Genomic DNA, 15,742 nt, shown 5'->3' on the forward strand with positions numbered 1-15,742 from the left:
GACGAGGCCGTAGACCTTCACGCCGAGGTGTTGGTTTAGTCTCCCCTCCTCTTTTGCGCTTAGAAGATATTACATCGTCCCGGCTGACACTGTTGCTAATCCGGTTCCTCAATGGTCGATATGTGGGTCTCTGAAACATGGCCACATACATTAGCCATAATTACAGATAATTCAAGCTTTATAACCCAATATTTTTATATTTAATAGTGTACAAAACTTCACCATTAAGTCTGCATCCTCATCTCCAGAGCTTTCTATAAACTCTATAAGATTTACATTAGCCCTTCTCGCCCTGGTTGACCGCCGAAGGTTGGCAGAGCCAGACTGTGAATAGAAGCACAGATAACACAGCTCAGGGATTTAAAACGTCCCACATAACAAAACTGAAAGAATTAATGTTATCATATGATCAACTTCAGAAAATGACATGATTATAAGCTATAAGAAAAAGAAATACACACAGAAGTGCAATATTAGAAAAATAATTACATCCAAAATTATTTATTAAACTTGCTTTCTGAAGTCTATTCAATAAATTAGACCAATTAGTTGCATCCATTAAAGATGTCAACAGAAGACAAAACAAAGAAATAAGGAGAGAATTAACGGAATATCTGTAAAGCAGAGGTTGAAGATCTTCATAATTCAGTGGTGTGTCACATGCAGACAATAATATTTCAGTGATGTGTCATAAGCAGAGGTTGAAGATCTTCACAATTCAGTGATGTGTCAGAGGTTGATCTTCACAACTCAGTGATGTAGTCACAAACATCCATAACTTCACAATTCAGTGATGTGTCATATGCAGACAATAATAATATCAAAATCACATTTTTAAGCACAATGAAGAGACAAAATTTGTATATCTGGATATTATTTCAGTACATACACATAGAGATAACGAAAACCTGAACTCATCCCACTAGGTTCAGGCAAACATTTTATGAGTGGGATGGAATTCAAACCAGTCCACTTATGCCTTTTCAGAATAAAAGAAGTACAGAGAAGAAAGTTATTGAAGTGCAATTGTGCAAACTGCAATGTTGAAAAGCAACTGCATGAAGTAAGAAAAGATTGTCATTTTCCCCCAAACTCTGGATTCTGAAACAACCTAAACATCAATGGAAGGACTATTTCAAGGCCTAAATAATGTAGGCAGATCATTTGTGCTGATTCTGTTCTATCAATTGCCATTGCCCAAATAAAAGTCTTGATATTAGAGTTGATGGGAACTTAAACATTTTAATGAATGAGACAGACAGAGAAACATTCTGAAATGGAGGGTTTTGAATCAGAAAATAGAACAAGGATTTTCATGTATAACAAGATGGACCCAAAAATCCCAGCTAATAATCAAGCAAATGAGAACTATAGAAAGAACTAAAGCTGTATAATTAAAAACGGGTCCATTGGCTCCTATATCATTAGGGTTTGTGTAAAACAGGAGAAATTTATTAATTTTATTACATAGTGATCCATATATCCACAAAGTAACTAAGAAGGGGAAAATGCATGACATGATGTCGTGCCTGATAGTCCAAGTGATTTATATATAGAACCATGCAATTTAATAAATAAACTAACAATCTTCTGAGTGATTATGCTCCTTGAACATATTTGAGATGCAGACACTTACATTAGTATTTGAGTCATGTGCTTTCCGATTCCCTGGACGCAGCATCTTAGCAATCTGCGAAGCTGCCGTTCTTGTCTTATTCTTGTTTTTCCTGGGGCGCCTAAGATTTGAGTTGTAATACAAGAATGGTGCCCGGCTATAAACAGCTGGCCTCGTCTTGATCCTATCACTTGTACGCACTGGCCTAGAATCAGGACCATCTTGGCTAGACCGTTTGGGATACATGAAAGAGTGCTAAGTTTCGTGATTAAAAAATTCACATGATCAGCATTTCTCAGTCAGTTACACCTGCAGAAAGAGCATAGTCTACAACAATTAAATTTTCAGAAGATTCACATAACAATTAAAATATCACAAGCTTTGCCAAAACACCAAACCAAGGGTAATTTATATTTCTCAGCAAGCTATTGTTGCATTAAATATTTTATTCTTGATTAACGCATATTATTGACATGGGCATGAAACAATTGGAGACTTCACCACGGGTTCATGCAAAACATTTTAAAACTCGTATAATTTACATTTGAAGAAACAACAACAAGAAAGTCCACAATGACAAAAGCCTTATCCCACTTGCAGAGTAGAACTTCAAACATTTGCCCGAGAATATAACTTATCCATGTTCTTTGGAACCTATTATAAATCCAATGTATGGTCACAGAACATATTACATGCTATAATGCTAAAAGTATACGAACTGGAAATTTTAAAAATTTAATTTAATATCTTTTGTCTTACAATATATTAGCAAGTGCAACCATAGAGGTACAATGAAGCCAAAACCAAAACCAGAAATTCCATTCTCAAATTAGGGTACAACATTCAACATAGCTACACGTGACAGATTCTAACATGCAAACCTCAAAACAACCTAGAAACAAACACTACATTTATCATTAAAAATTAAAAAATTAAAAATAAAAATAAAAATTATAAAAAATAAACATATAAGGATTTAAAATATTGTGTGAATTAATAAAGCAAATGAAGTCAACAATAATGAAGTTGAGAACACAAAAATCCATTATATGATGAAGCTTAGATACAACAAAAGTCCATCCATGTCATTCAGTGAAGTTCAGTCAAGTTTATTGGAAACAGAAAGAAATGAAAAGGAAAAAAAAAAACAAACGATGAGAAAATCAAAGACGAACCTGATCGCGAGGAACAAAAGAAAGTATGAATGAATGCATGAGGTTAGGGTTTGAACGAAGGTTATGAAGAGAGAAACGTGACACTTTTGAGTTTTCAGAGTCCAAAACCCTTTCTTTCTGTTCTGTTTTTTCTCTGTTTATTTTTCTCTTCTTCGTTCACACTCTCACACCCAATATATTTTGTATACTGTAGTGGAACCCGGATCCGTATAAATGGCCGAATTGGATCCATCATGCATGACCCGCTCAGTTAAGAATGGTGCTTGATACAATCTATTGGCCCGTTTGGTAACATTCACGGAGTTTTCTATCTACACCACCGAAATCATTCCTACATCCCTCCTTTCTTGAAGTGTTTTTACATAATGATCCCTTCCTTTTTGAAGTGTTTTTACATAATGATCCCTTCCTTTTTGAAGTGTTTATTACCTAATTACCCCATACACACGGTATACTAACCTCATTCTTTCACTTGATCTAAAAAGCCAAAACACCAAAAAAACAATTTAAGTGTTTTGAACTTTTAAAGAATTTTTTTTTGACGGATTTTGAAGTATATTTAAACTAATTAAAATTAATTTGTGAAATACAATGTATTTTATTAATTAGTTTTTAGAACAAATATAAATTATATGTACCCAAAAAAAAACAAGTATAAATTAATATTTTAAAAAATATTTCCCAAAATACAAAAATAAACTACTCTATTATATATTTCAAAAACTATTTGCTACAACAAAATATTGTGCATTTAAAAAATTAATTTTAGACAACAGCTAAAAGTTGAGATGACCTAAGCTGAGATGAAGAAGGTGAGAATATATATTTGGAGAGAATATATTGTGCATTCAACTTTTGCCTAATCACATTTGGTTGAAAGATAGTTATCCTCAAGCCACTCTCTCTTGTTAGTCATTCCAAAATTTATTTATATTTAAATTGGTCTTATAACATGTAGAATATTTAATTTGATTCTTTCAAAATAAGGAATAAAATAAATATTTACATGAATTAAAAGCAAAAAATGTTATATATGCATAGATTAAAAATAAAATATCAAGGACGAAAAATAAAATATATATATATATATATATAAATTTATTGTTTAAATATCTAAATGAAGTCCTTCAAGTAAATTGTTTGTTTGTTGAATCTCAAATGTGATTAATTGTGAGAATTTTTTCACAAGAATGAGAATTGTGATACTTAGTAAACTAAATAATAATATTCTTAAATAATTTTAAGACCAACAACAATAATACACAAACTAGTGTCTAGGAGACAGATAGTTAAAAAAATAAATGAAATACACTACCATAAGTCTATTTTTGGTATGCTTTGTTTGGATCAAAATAGAAAGAGAATGGAAATAAAGTAAAAGGATGTTTGAGGGAAAGAAAGTAAATGTAATGTGAGTGGAAAATGAAATGATTATTTGATTGTTCGGTAAAAATAAAAGTGGAAGGAAAAAAAATAATCTATTAAAATGACTAAAATATCCCTATATATGAAACATAGCGATGGTTGACCAATTACCTTAAATTAAAAACACATGTATTAGCCTTTTGCATAAGATTAGTTTGTGTAGAGTTTACTTTCATAATCTGTACATACCGCTTATGTAATAAACATTTATTGAATAACAACTGAGTGGGAATGATACAACCAAACAAAACAATACAATAAAAAGAAGAAAAATAGAAGGGAGGTGGAGATTCATGTCTACAAAATAGTTGCATATATATCAATTATGGGAGGCAATCTTAGTACCATTAGCATCCAACAACAACCAAGCCTTTTTCCATTAAATAGGGTTGGCTACGTAGATCAAACGATGCTAAAACTTTGTATTATATAGCATATCTCTTTCCAGCTCATTAATCTCTAGGTCTTTCCTAATAGTTTCTCTTGTAGTTTTTTTAGGTCTTTTTAGCTCATTAGCATCCAGCAGCTTTCAAGAATTTATCATAGGGGCTCGCAGGTGGTAGTCTCAAAGAATGTTGCTGTCTATATTCATACGAGCATGGGCGTACTTGATACAGAGCCGGTATTTGTTCCTGACTCACTAACTTCAGATCACTTTCTGCATACTCTAGTGTCTACACAACAGCACAGGCAAAAAAAAAAAAACATGATCAAATGGCCCCCCTCTCCGTAAAATGTAGCGATAAAGAAATAAATGAACTCTACACCTTCATTATATCTACAAAATCTCTCCAAATACATCAGTTGAGCTAATTTTTTATAATAATAAATCAGGTAACTAAGATTCAAAAGATACAGAAAGATTAAGAGCAACATCTGTTGAAGATTTAAAGTTTAAAAGAATTATATTCTTAGCATTATTTGGATAAATGAGCATATGCTTCATTTGGGTCAGTGTCTTTCATCTTTTCATTGTTTGCTTTTTTTGACAATGATAGTTTGATCAACATTCAAATCTCAAATTGCCTAAACCAACTAAAAACTAACATTTGCCAATCGAAAAAAGAAATCCAAAACTGCCTAAACATGAAACCAGGACAGTCAATAATCAACCAATCTCTAAACCAGCATTACCAAAATTCTTCCTGAAGAAAAAGTTATTCTTTTGCAGAAAAATCTAACTTCCATGGTAAAAAAATACTGACCTTAATTGGTGGAGGGGAAACTTTTGTTTCATTTGCACTGAAAAGAACTAATGCTCTAGTCTCCTGCTGGTGCTTAAAACTGTGAAGAACTGACATCTTCTGTTGTTTCCCTGATACTAGGGCCTCACACTGGTTCTTCATTTGGTCATAAGGTACAGCAGTTGCAGAAATGGGGAAACTAGCCACTTGCCGTGCGGTTTCCAAAACCTGCCAATACAATAATCCTCATGGAATCTTTAACTGAAGAAAAAACAACCTCCACTTTCCAGCAGAAGCACAAAAGGTTGATTTTAAATTGTAATCACAGTCATCTAGAGCAAATAATAAAAATAAAAGCATATTTCATTTTACCGATTCTAAGAGTTGATTAACACTTAAAATGGTCAGGTTATTGAAAGATGGTGATGATTTGCAGTCTAACTGAATACCGCTTGGTTCAGGTCCAATCTCTTCATCCATCAAAGCTACCGGAGCCTCAATCTAGAAACAATTCATCAGAGCTAGTGAAACAGAGTTTTCAAAGCCACTTAAATGCCGATACAGTTATAAAGGATTTTACCTCATCAAAATCTGGAAACTCAATCTGAGCAAGTGGAGAACATGGTCTTGGTGTCTCCATAAACAATGGAGGTCCCAGTGGATATGCATCATCAGGAGAAAACCCCTGTGCAAGTTGTTTCTTTATGCTTGACAACTCATCCTGGATAATATGAAAAAGTCATATTATTTACACTTACTACTCATATTACTCTGCAAACAACTCTGCCGCTATTGTTTTATAACATTCCACATTCTTCTGACATGTATTGTAATATCTGCAAGTATCTTTTGCCACAAGAACATGACTGGTTTAATCGATGGTTTCCAGGTTAAATATGTGCAGGTGCTGTACACATACAGGGTACAAACTCAGATGTACAAACTTCAACCAAAAGCAACCACTTAGCTGTTTAAATTAATAAATTTAATTATTACTGAACAACATATCAAACTAAGCAACAAATTAGCTGTTTAAATTAAGTCTGATGCACACGTTTTTTCAATTTGAGATAAAATAATGTATTCCCTTGTTAAATTACTGATGGCATATGTAGCTAGCTCATTCTTTGCTAAGGCAAGGGCACCCTCAGAATTTATGGTAAGATGCATAAAGCTAGATGTTATTCTATACTTGAACCAAGAGTAGGGTCATAATATTAAGATTTCCACTTCCGAAGCGGCAATTCGACCATCATTTTTAGCCTAAGCGTATATTACATCCTCTAGACCAACTTTAATGTGATTTTTACTTGGTATGCTAAAACAAATGAAAATCTGAAATACAGTAGTCTATAAGGTACTCCCAACTAACCCCCATATATCCCAATCTTGAATATAAGCAAAAAGGGAAATGAATTCATATTACCTCCGGTAATTTTGAAAATTTAGTCAGGAAGTGCGAGATTACAGTTTCTTTCAAATGCTTGTCATCCAATTCTACTGCTGAAAGTGACGTCATAGCAGCAACATCATCTTCTTGAGATCCATAGATTATCTTCTCTGATTTTATATTAACAGCCTGCAGCCTGACATCATCAACCAACTCAAGAAAAGGATCTACCTGTGGATTTACAACACATACTGAATTAAAATTTAAAAAGGCAAACAGACAATATGCAATGCAAATCAATTTTAAAAAGGAAGCTGAATGACAAGGACATGAAATGGGGATCAAAAGAGTTGAGGGGAAGAAACTAACAGTTGAATCCATCAAGGATGCTTTAATTATACGAAGTAGCTCGGGGAAATTGCCTGCCCTGGCAGAGAATATAAACATGTACGACGCCAAGGTAAAAAGAGACCTCCTACGAGATGGTTGCAAACCTCCTTTAATAGGCATGCAGAGAGTGAACATGTCAGAAACATAGCAGCAGAATAAATATTTAACCCAATAAGGTATAACATAACAAAAAAATTATGGCATGCATAGATAAGCGTAAGTACATCGTTTCAAAATAACAAGCCATTAAATTTTGTAAATCAATAATGTGGACTTGTTTTCTAAAGGAAACAAAGTCAACAGTTTTTTCCAAAAGGCTACTAACTATGCCACTTGGAATATTAGAAAGTTGATCATATTTTGTTAGAACCACTATAATAAATTGTTATGCAAACAAAAGGTTTACAGTATTTCTCGTAAACTAATAGGATAAAATTGAAATAAATTATAAAATGCACCGTGAATAAAAATTTGCAATAGCTAAAGAATGTCAAGAGGGTATGAGGCTCCTAGAATCCAAATGATCAGATGCAGGCAGTGGTTTAGGCTTACTCATAAAATATTACACCTTAAAGTAGGTGAGTGATATCTATTCCAATTCAAGTTAATGAAGAAAACAATTGGACAAAGAAAGGAAGCACATCAAGATAATAGGATAAAAGATCACTTATATGTTCAACACACCTTCTTGGTCCAGTGAAATGCTCATGAGGGAGAATGCCAGTTGGAAACATCTTACTAGAGCCATGTAACTGGATGTCTGTGGAAAGCAATTTAAACCATCATGGACATAGAAAAGTTTTCATGAGTGATAAAAGAAAGTATGAAAATATGGATCTTTTTTCAAAGAAAACTCCGTTAAGGAGAATTGAGAGAAAACCATAATACTGAATCTCAGTGATTTTAATGGGAAAAATAAACGAGTACAACATATCAGTTTATATATAGAGGGTAATGGGTTACAGCTTACAAGGTATTTACAGTGGGGGGTAACTAATAATATGGATTTTTTTTCAAAGAAAACTCCGTTAAGGAGAATTGAGAGAAAACCATAATACTGAATCTCAGTGATTTTAACAGGAAAAATAAACGAGTACAACATATCAGTTTATATATAGAGGATAATGGGTTACAGCTTACAAGGTATTTACAGTGGGGGGTAACTAATAATTGTAGATCTAACTACTTGCAACTGACTTATCCAATTATAATTGTAACAAAGCTAAGTAACAGAATTACAGGTGGTTTGTGCTCTGCATTCTGTGCACTGACATTTTTCATTTTTGAAAATCTTAAAGCAGTTTAAAATACTATGCACCACCACTAAATACTAGTGGCAGTTTCATACCAAATTGAAATACTCATTTCTAGCCATTCATATACAAGAATAACCTAATTGCCTGGTACAATTTACGTCCCACGATACAAATATAATATTTCGGTATTAAAACCATGAAATGTCTAAATTGCACTCATAAGTCATAAGAATAGGAACTAGCCTGCTTTATACAAACAAACATAAGAGTAAGAGATGATAGTACTGTTATAAATGTAAATTGATATGGAGAGATAAGGTGGTTTGAGGGAGGAACATAAGGGTTAGAGAGATAAGGGGTAGTGGGTTCAACTCCTCCCACTAATTTCTAACGATTAATTTACTAACATTTACCACTCAAAATAAATAAATAAATGTAAACTGATGATTACAGACGTAACTTATTACTACCTCCGTTGCTAAATATAAAAGTCTCTTGGGAAATTTCTTTGTCCCATTTTAAAAGATTCTATTTGAATTTTCAACTACATTAATTACTATTTTTAACTAATATACCCCTAATTAATTTACATCTTTTTATGCAACCAACAATAAATATTATAATGAAAACATTAACTAACTATCTCTCTTAAAGGGTAAACTTATAAAAACAATATCAATCATTAATAAATTTAATACTACTAACTACTTCTTAATTCCCGTGATTTAGTCAATGGAGTTCTATATTTAGGGATGGAGGTAGTATAAATGATTAATTTCAAATATGAACAACAATATTTATTGTCGTCACTGATTATAAATTTTAAAAACCTATGCATTTGCATTATACCAAACTAACCTTTGAACGAGTGAACAATAAAGCAATGCTAAAAGTATGAGCCATAGCCTCAAAATTTTCCGGGCCATTGTCCATAGATGTTGCCTGAACCCAGATTGAAGAAAGCAAGAGACTCACTTGGTGGCTGCTTAACCGAAAGGAACTTAGCTCCTGAAAGAGTAGACATTCATTTTTTACTATAAATTACAGCAAAAAGAAATATCTAAGGTCACCATGGTAGGGGGAAAAAAACTGAACCACTTACTAATATTAGTAATACGCTGAAAGCAATAAATGTTGTATAAAAAGATAAGTCATATTAATATGATATAGACAAAAAATGGTAAGTAAAAAATCCATACATCTTTCCCATCATTTAGAGCACCAGAAAAGCTGTAACCACGATATGGAAGGACTGTATATTTCCTACTGACGCCAACTACTTCCCCTCCTTCCACAGGTTTCCTATTGATGTGTTCTGCTCCTAAAAATCTTTCATGCTGAATGGAGGAGCTCTCACTTGGTACCTTCTGAGCCATCATTGTTTTATGGTTGAACTGAGGTGAATACAGAGATGGCATAAGCACTGTAGAAAAGACACTGTGCGCTCCGATTCGTGTTTCTTGGTCAGGATGAGCCATCACCAGGAGCAATTGATGAAACAATGCATCAGGGAAAGCCTGGAACAGACGAAAACGCAGCACAAAAATTTATACTATTTTACTAGAGCTAAGCAAACAGAAAGGCCCATTTCCGATCAAAGTAAGAATACTTGCCTTCTTGTGATATGACACATTAGGGATGGATGTAACTAACTTTGCAGTTTGATAAACAGCAGAGATTGTTGTTCTTGCTACAATGGTTGTAGTTGAGATATTCTCTAACACCACAGCCATCAAATCAAGTATGGGTCCTACATCCCCAACCTGCTATTCTCAAAATGTTATAGTAGAAGCAGTACAAAGTTTGAAAAACAAACAAAATGTTACGCATACCTTGTTTGAAAGTTGTAATATACACATTTCTAAGGCAGATTGAAGTTGAGTGTTCAACTTATACCCATCATTTCCAATACTAGAAGCTGCAGCTGAATTTTGCAGGCACTTCCTTAAGTGTTTAATGAGGTCAGATATTGCACCAATTATAGCAACTGGAGCCTGTTGCTTCACATTCTTTGCAAGTTGTGTTGTGATGTTAGTAATATCAATCTGAAGGATAGGCTGCTTGAATACATTCTTATGATCCAAGTGCTTGACCAAAATGGACAACAGAACATAGGAGTTATCTTCTGGTGTGCAAAAGAGATAGTCAGCGTACTGAATTTAGAGAAATATACTTTTTTAGAAAATTATGCCACTAATTGTTGCAATGCAGGGTACCTGAATCTGCTAAAAGAGATTGTAAATACATCAAAACATGGATAGCCGCTCCTTTTTCAGAAGACCATTGATTTTGAGTGTCAAAATAATGAAAAAGAGGTTCAAGGACACGCCGCAGAGTTGTAGCTTCCCTTGCCGGTTTGACCATATTATACAAGCAAACTTTTGACCAATATGTAGGATCTTTAGCAGTATCCCTGTAAAAATGATAAAGACACCAGGCCTGTTTCAAATGAGGATGACCATTGGCTTCGTAATAAAGGTGAGGGAAAAGAGTAAAGTAAGACATACAACATAGAATCTATCTCAGTCCCTGCCACAAGTTTCAGCCACAAATTATCCTTCTTGGAGATATCGTTTAAAGAGCAGTCATCTTTGGGAAATTCAAGTCCTAACTGGTCCAGAGGCACTGAATTTAGTTTATGTTCCTTGGGGGGATTAGAGTTAGACTGGAGACCCATGTAATTCTCCAAAGTCACTGACATGATCTATTTCAGATCCCATCAACCAAAAGTCCCAAACAAGAAACAAAAGAAAATAATTAGATTTGGAAGGAAAAAAAAATTGTCTGTTGCTACAAGTAGAAGCTGACTTCCAAATTTAATACCCAGGTTTTGGTTCAAAGTATGGAAAAACCAATACTTTTTACATAACTAAAAGAGTATAAGTATGGAAACACCACTCACTTCATCCAAATCCATAGAAAGATGTGATTGTTCTCCCATGAAACGCACCTAACCACAGAAAACATAGATGCAAAGATATATCAACGAGAGATGGTATAAGTAACCTAAAACTCAACTGAGAAAAAGATACCATGGTAGGCATAAGGTAAAATTACTATTATTAACACAATCAGTAATCACTAGAATTTATAAGGACCGCAAGTTTATCCTTAATCTCTTAGTTGCATTCTATTTCTCTTCAGTGAGTTCATACGTTCACTAAAAGAATAGTTAAGGTGTGTAGATTCTTTTGTGTATTTGATCAATAAAGAAAAGAGCAGTCCTTAATACAAATGATATCAAATTATTACAGTAATGTATAACTGATTTCCAGAAGATGTGACGAACGACACACAAAATGTAGTACCATATAGGATAGAGCTTGTAGTCCAGCTGAACGAAGACGTAGAGCACGTTCATCTTCCCCCATTTCTTGAGCCAATTGACATAGCTTAGGAATAAAACCCTCTAAATTGAACATGTATGTACCATCTGTCTATTTTAAATTAAAAAAAAAAAATCAGGATCATAAAACGTTATTCCATTCAGAAATTATGTGGAAAAAATATACATGGTCATAGTCTATAACATCCAATATATAGCAAGAGTTATAATCTATGAAGCATAGACTCGGACATAGACAATTGACACGACACGAACACATCAACACTGCTAATATCAAAAACATAGGAACCAACACTGATACACATATTTAATTATTTACTATAACTCAATAGAATATGAATATTATTTATAAAAAAATCAAAATTGAGAATCAAAATATATATGTGCATTAAATTGAGTAATTTGTTTCATTAACAAAAAATTATAAAACAAGATATTATAGATTTATACCTTCATCCATCTATTACTGAAAACCTAAACATGATGCAATCAAATTTAATGTATTTAATCACCCCTTCATTGATCATCATTGCTTTGACACATCTTTGACCCTCGTAAATTTTTTGATGTGTCCAAGGTGTGTCAAAGCAAAGAAGAAAAAAAAATTGGGACATTTGTCTGATATGTGTCCTAGAGGTGTTTGTGTTTCATAGGTTATAGTGCAATTATCACCAACAAGTCACTGTGGCTTTTGAGCTAGGGAGTATCCATTTTTACCACCACCGTCAACTTCCACCCAGAGTTCAGAAGTTTAAATTTAAGCAAATGAACTTTTCTCCAAATGGGTGGCAAATCTCTTGCTATGGAGCATCCATAGAAGTCAACCACACAGTGATATTAACTTCAACAAATCAGAAAGGTTTCTTAACCAAATACCTGACAATCTATAAAATCAAAAAGAATGTTGCAGCCTAAGATCCTGATTTCATCTGTTCGAGTTTGTTCTAGAAGAGTTCGAATAATCTCTAACAAGCTACCCGCAAAAAGTGGCCTGCAAGATTAAGAAGCATTATTTTAACATAATCACATATTGGAAATAAATAAAAAATGTGGCAATCCAACAATAGAAAACAGAAGAACCACATATTTATGGTATAAGAAAAATAATGGCATTGTTTATATTGCATCAAAACATCAAACTGCCAATATCATGTGAAATAAAGGTTTCGATTGACATCACATTTTATACATTTTTCTTTTATATATTCCTTAAAATGTATTTAAACAAAACTTATTTTTAGATTACTGGACATACGATCATAAATAAATAAACAATAACATCTAAGGAAATCAAGTAGTAAACACATTCAAGCATTAGATGTATGCAATGACATGAGATGGGTGCAGAAGTTAAAAGAGAAAGTTTTATCATTGCATTAGAATCAAGAGCGTATAGTATTTACAGAAACACTGACTAGAAGTTCTCAGATTGAAAATTTTCGTAGGCAAATTGTACTTTAAAGTGTTCAATTTTCTTAATGGCAAACTAAATCTACTCAATAGAAGTGATTCTGTCAGAATTGATGAAGATCTAAGTATAAGTCATAAAACTTACATCTGCTCCTTACATGACGATAAGAATTTCCTGTATATGCACAAGACAACTTTCACTGAACCAAAGACTTCATTACGCAAATCCTTGTAACATATTTGCTCCAAGTTATTAGTAATCTGCAAAAAGATAAAACGCCAGAAAAACTTAGGCAGAAGCCAATATTATGACTTTATCCCTAAACAATATAACTTTGGACTTGGATAATGATCCATGAAATAGTTCTACCACGTTGTCACATTAATCAAATAAAACAATTTCTTAAGAGACTTCAATTTTCTTCACCACATCATGGTTTGTCTTGATTAAATCACATATTAAAACCAGAATAGAAGTGCCAAAAACATAGTTTATACTACCTTAGGAATTCTCAACGGATTCTTAGAGGCATAGTCACATAGTTTTCCAATTTTTCTATCATTAGGTTCAGCCTCCTGCCAAAAACAACAACCATCATGCACATCAGACAGTCAGTAGAGAGAGAGAGAGAGTCCAAGGCATTAAAAATACTGAAGAAACCAGTCATCATCATAACATAATAATGCAATAGTCTCTGAGAGTGGAAACAGTGAACCACGAGATTTCATTACGAATAAGAGTTAAAGAAAATACAGAAAATTAAACAAAAAATGTAAATTAGAAGTTACATAATCAAATCACTGATAATAGAGAGGCATGTTTTAAACAATAAAGCTCCAGCATTCAGAAAACTTAAAAACAACCCCACCTGTATTCACAAATAATTACTAAAATCAACAACACCCAAGCAATTTCCCAAATACCTGTACCTTGATCAGTCGAGTCAAACACATAATTATCGGTTTTATGATCATTGATTTTCACAATAAATGTTTGGAGTCCACCAACAACACCAAGGTACCAAATGCTATGCAAAGTTGCAAACCATAGTGCTAAGTAAGTTTGCAACTCAAATATATAACAAAGGAAGCTGATATCTGAAATGAAATGGAGTAAATAAGCTGAAAATCTCACCTGATTGCGAGGAAAAATATCAGCCAACAACTTCTTATAACGCTTCACAGGTTGTCTCGAGCTAGCACGCAGAGCAGGACAAACATAACAGCATAAGTTGCCACAGACGGGCACAACCCGCCTTGACATAACCCCCATTTTGCTACTAAATCACAAACCCTCCTCCTCTCAAGAATCTCCTCACAAAACAATCTGCCTCCAAACCACAATTCACACTTTCCATTAATTAATAACAACAACTTAAACTCACATCACTTCATCCCAAAAAAAAAAAAAACAATGTTCATCATGTTTAAATTAAACTGCAAACAAGAAGTAAAATTCAAAATTGAAAACTAAAATTAAAACCCATACATAATTTTCTAGGCTAAAAAATGATATTGAATTACAACCTCACATGATTTTAGAACCAAACAGAAAATTATGCTTAAATTGCAACTTACAAACAAGAAGTAAAATTCAAAATTCAAAATTAAAATTAAAACACAAAAATAATTTCCTAAGCTAAAAAATGAAAGAAAATTACATCCTCCATGATTTTAGAACCAAACGAAAATATAGACTAAGCTGAATTAACTTACCTAAAATCCAAACAAAGAAACTCTACTTTGTAACAAATTCAATTGTCTCCAACCGCGATCTGATAAACTAAACACATTTCAGAATTTCAGAAATAAAAGGTTTAGAATCAAATTCAAAGGAATTAATTAACCGAAAGAAATTAAAATAACACATAAGAATATTAATATTTTTTTTAATAATAATGATAAAGGAGTGATGAGGTTTAACCCTTCGCCGACAATTTGTTCTGTTTAACGGTTACACGTCAACGTCACATTTTTCATTTCAGCAACCACATTTTCTCTGCAGTTACTACAACTACTACTAACTATTGAACTGTGAAATGAAACTGTAAGGAAGAAAGAAAGTTTCAAAGGAAAATGCTAACGTCACCGTGGGTGTGATCGGAGAACTTGACTGCACGATGACTCGGTTGCGCAATGTGATTGTTTTTGTTTACGCGCAAAAGACTTAGCGTCGTGCAAGTGCCAAATGGCAAGTGTGGTTACTTAATCCTCAACAAAATTCCCCAATTTTATAATAGTTACTTAGTTTTAGTAGTAACGACGAAATAAATGGTTCTAACTAGTTCGGCTCATAAATGGCAAAAGTAACATGTTTCTACTTCCTAATTTGCTTAGTAAATTAAATTTGTTTTAAAATGAATTATAAATAAATAGTAAAAAGTACTGTGTTTTTTCTAATTTACCATTAGAGTCTTTGATCATATATGTTTAAGGTATCTTTTACTTCGTGGCTTTTAACTATTTTAGGACGCTATCAAACTTATTCTATAAATATGTCATTTTAGCATATTACAGTTGGTATATGTCTTTCATGATATTTAGTTTTTTT

At 33.0% G+C, this 15,742-nt stretch overlaps 2 protein-coding genes across 13 annotated transcripts in view; both read right to left on the reverse strand.

Moving 5' to 3' along the window:
* Positions 1–2,952, reverse strand: part of LOC101495696 (ATPase family AAA domain-containing protein At1g05910) — a 7,857-nt gene extending 4,905 nt beyond the window's left edge. The window contains exons 1-4 of the mRNA XM_073370367.1: positions 2,791–2,952; positions 1,637–1,924; positions 223–324; positions 3–130 (exon numbers count right to left, since the gene is read on the reverse strand). Coding sequence (XP_073226468.1) covers positions 3–130; positions 223–324; positions 1,637–1,861 — 455 coding nt within the window. The 5' untranslated portion in view covers positions 1,862–1,924; positions 2,791–2,952. The remainder of the gene's footprint in view (positions 1–2; positions 131–222; positions 325–1,636; positions 1,925–2,790) is intronic.
* A 1,375-nt stretch (positions 2,953–4,327) lies between these two features.
* Positions 4,328–15,454, reverse strand: LOC101496023 (protein SEMI-ROLLED LEAF 2). 12 transcript variants are annotated; one of them, XM_012717767.3, is made up of 21 exons: positions 15,281–15,454; positions 14,908–14,966; positions 14,327–14,518; positions 13,693–13,767; positions 13,337–13,452; positions 12,658–12,772; positions 11,744–11,872; positions 11,338–11,385; positions 10,943–11,139; positions 10,652–10,848; positions 10,268–10,560; positions 10,049–10,198; positions 9,635–9,952; positions 9,294–9,443; positions 7,864–7,939; positions 7,159–7,286; positions 6,826–7,020; positions 5,980–6,120; positions 5,772–5,900; positions 5,421–5,627; positions 4,328–4,889 (listed from the first exon to the last, which is right to left on the reverse strand). In XM_012717767.3, the coding sequence occupies exons 3-21, from the start codon at positions 14,462–14,464 to the stop codon at positions 4,728–4,730; spliced, it is 2,964 nt and encodes a 987-aa protein (XP_012573221.1). In that variant the 5' UTR covers positions 14,465–14,518; positions 14,908–14,966; positions 15,281–15,454; the 3' UTR covers positions 4,328–4,727. The 12 variants fall into 12 exon arrangements, with proteins under 12 accessions (XP_012573221.1, XP_012573225.1, XP_012573218.1 ...); XM_012717771.3 differs by having other exon boundaries at positions 10,268–10,557; positions 14,327–14,522; XM_012717764.3 differs by having other exon boundaries at positions 14,327–14,522.
* Between the last annotated feature and the right edge of the window lie 288 nt (positions 15,455–15,742).

This window comes from Cicer arietinum, chromosome 6 (genome assembly GCF_000331145.2).
Source record: "Cicer arietinum cultivar CDC Frontier isolate Library 1 chromosome 6, Cicar.CDCFrontier_v2.0, whole genome shotgun sequence".
Classification (NCBI taxonomy): Eukaryota; Viridiplantae; Streptophyta; class Magnoliopsida; order Fabales; family Fabaceae; genus Cicer; species Cicer arietinum.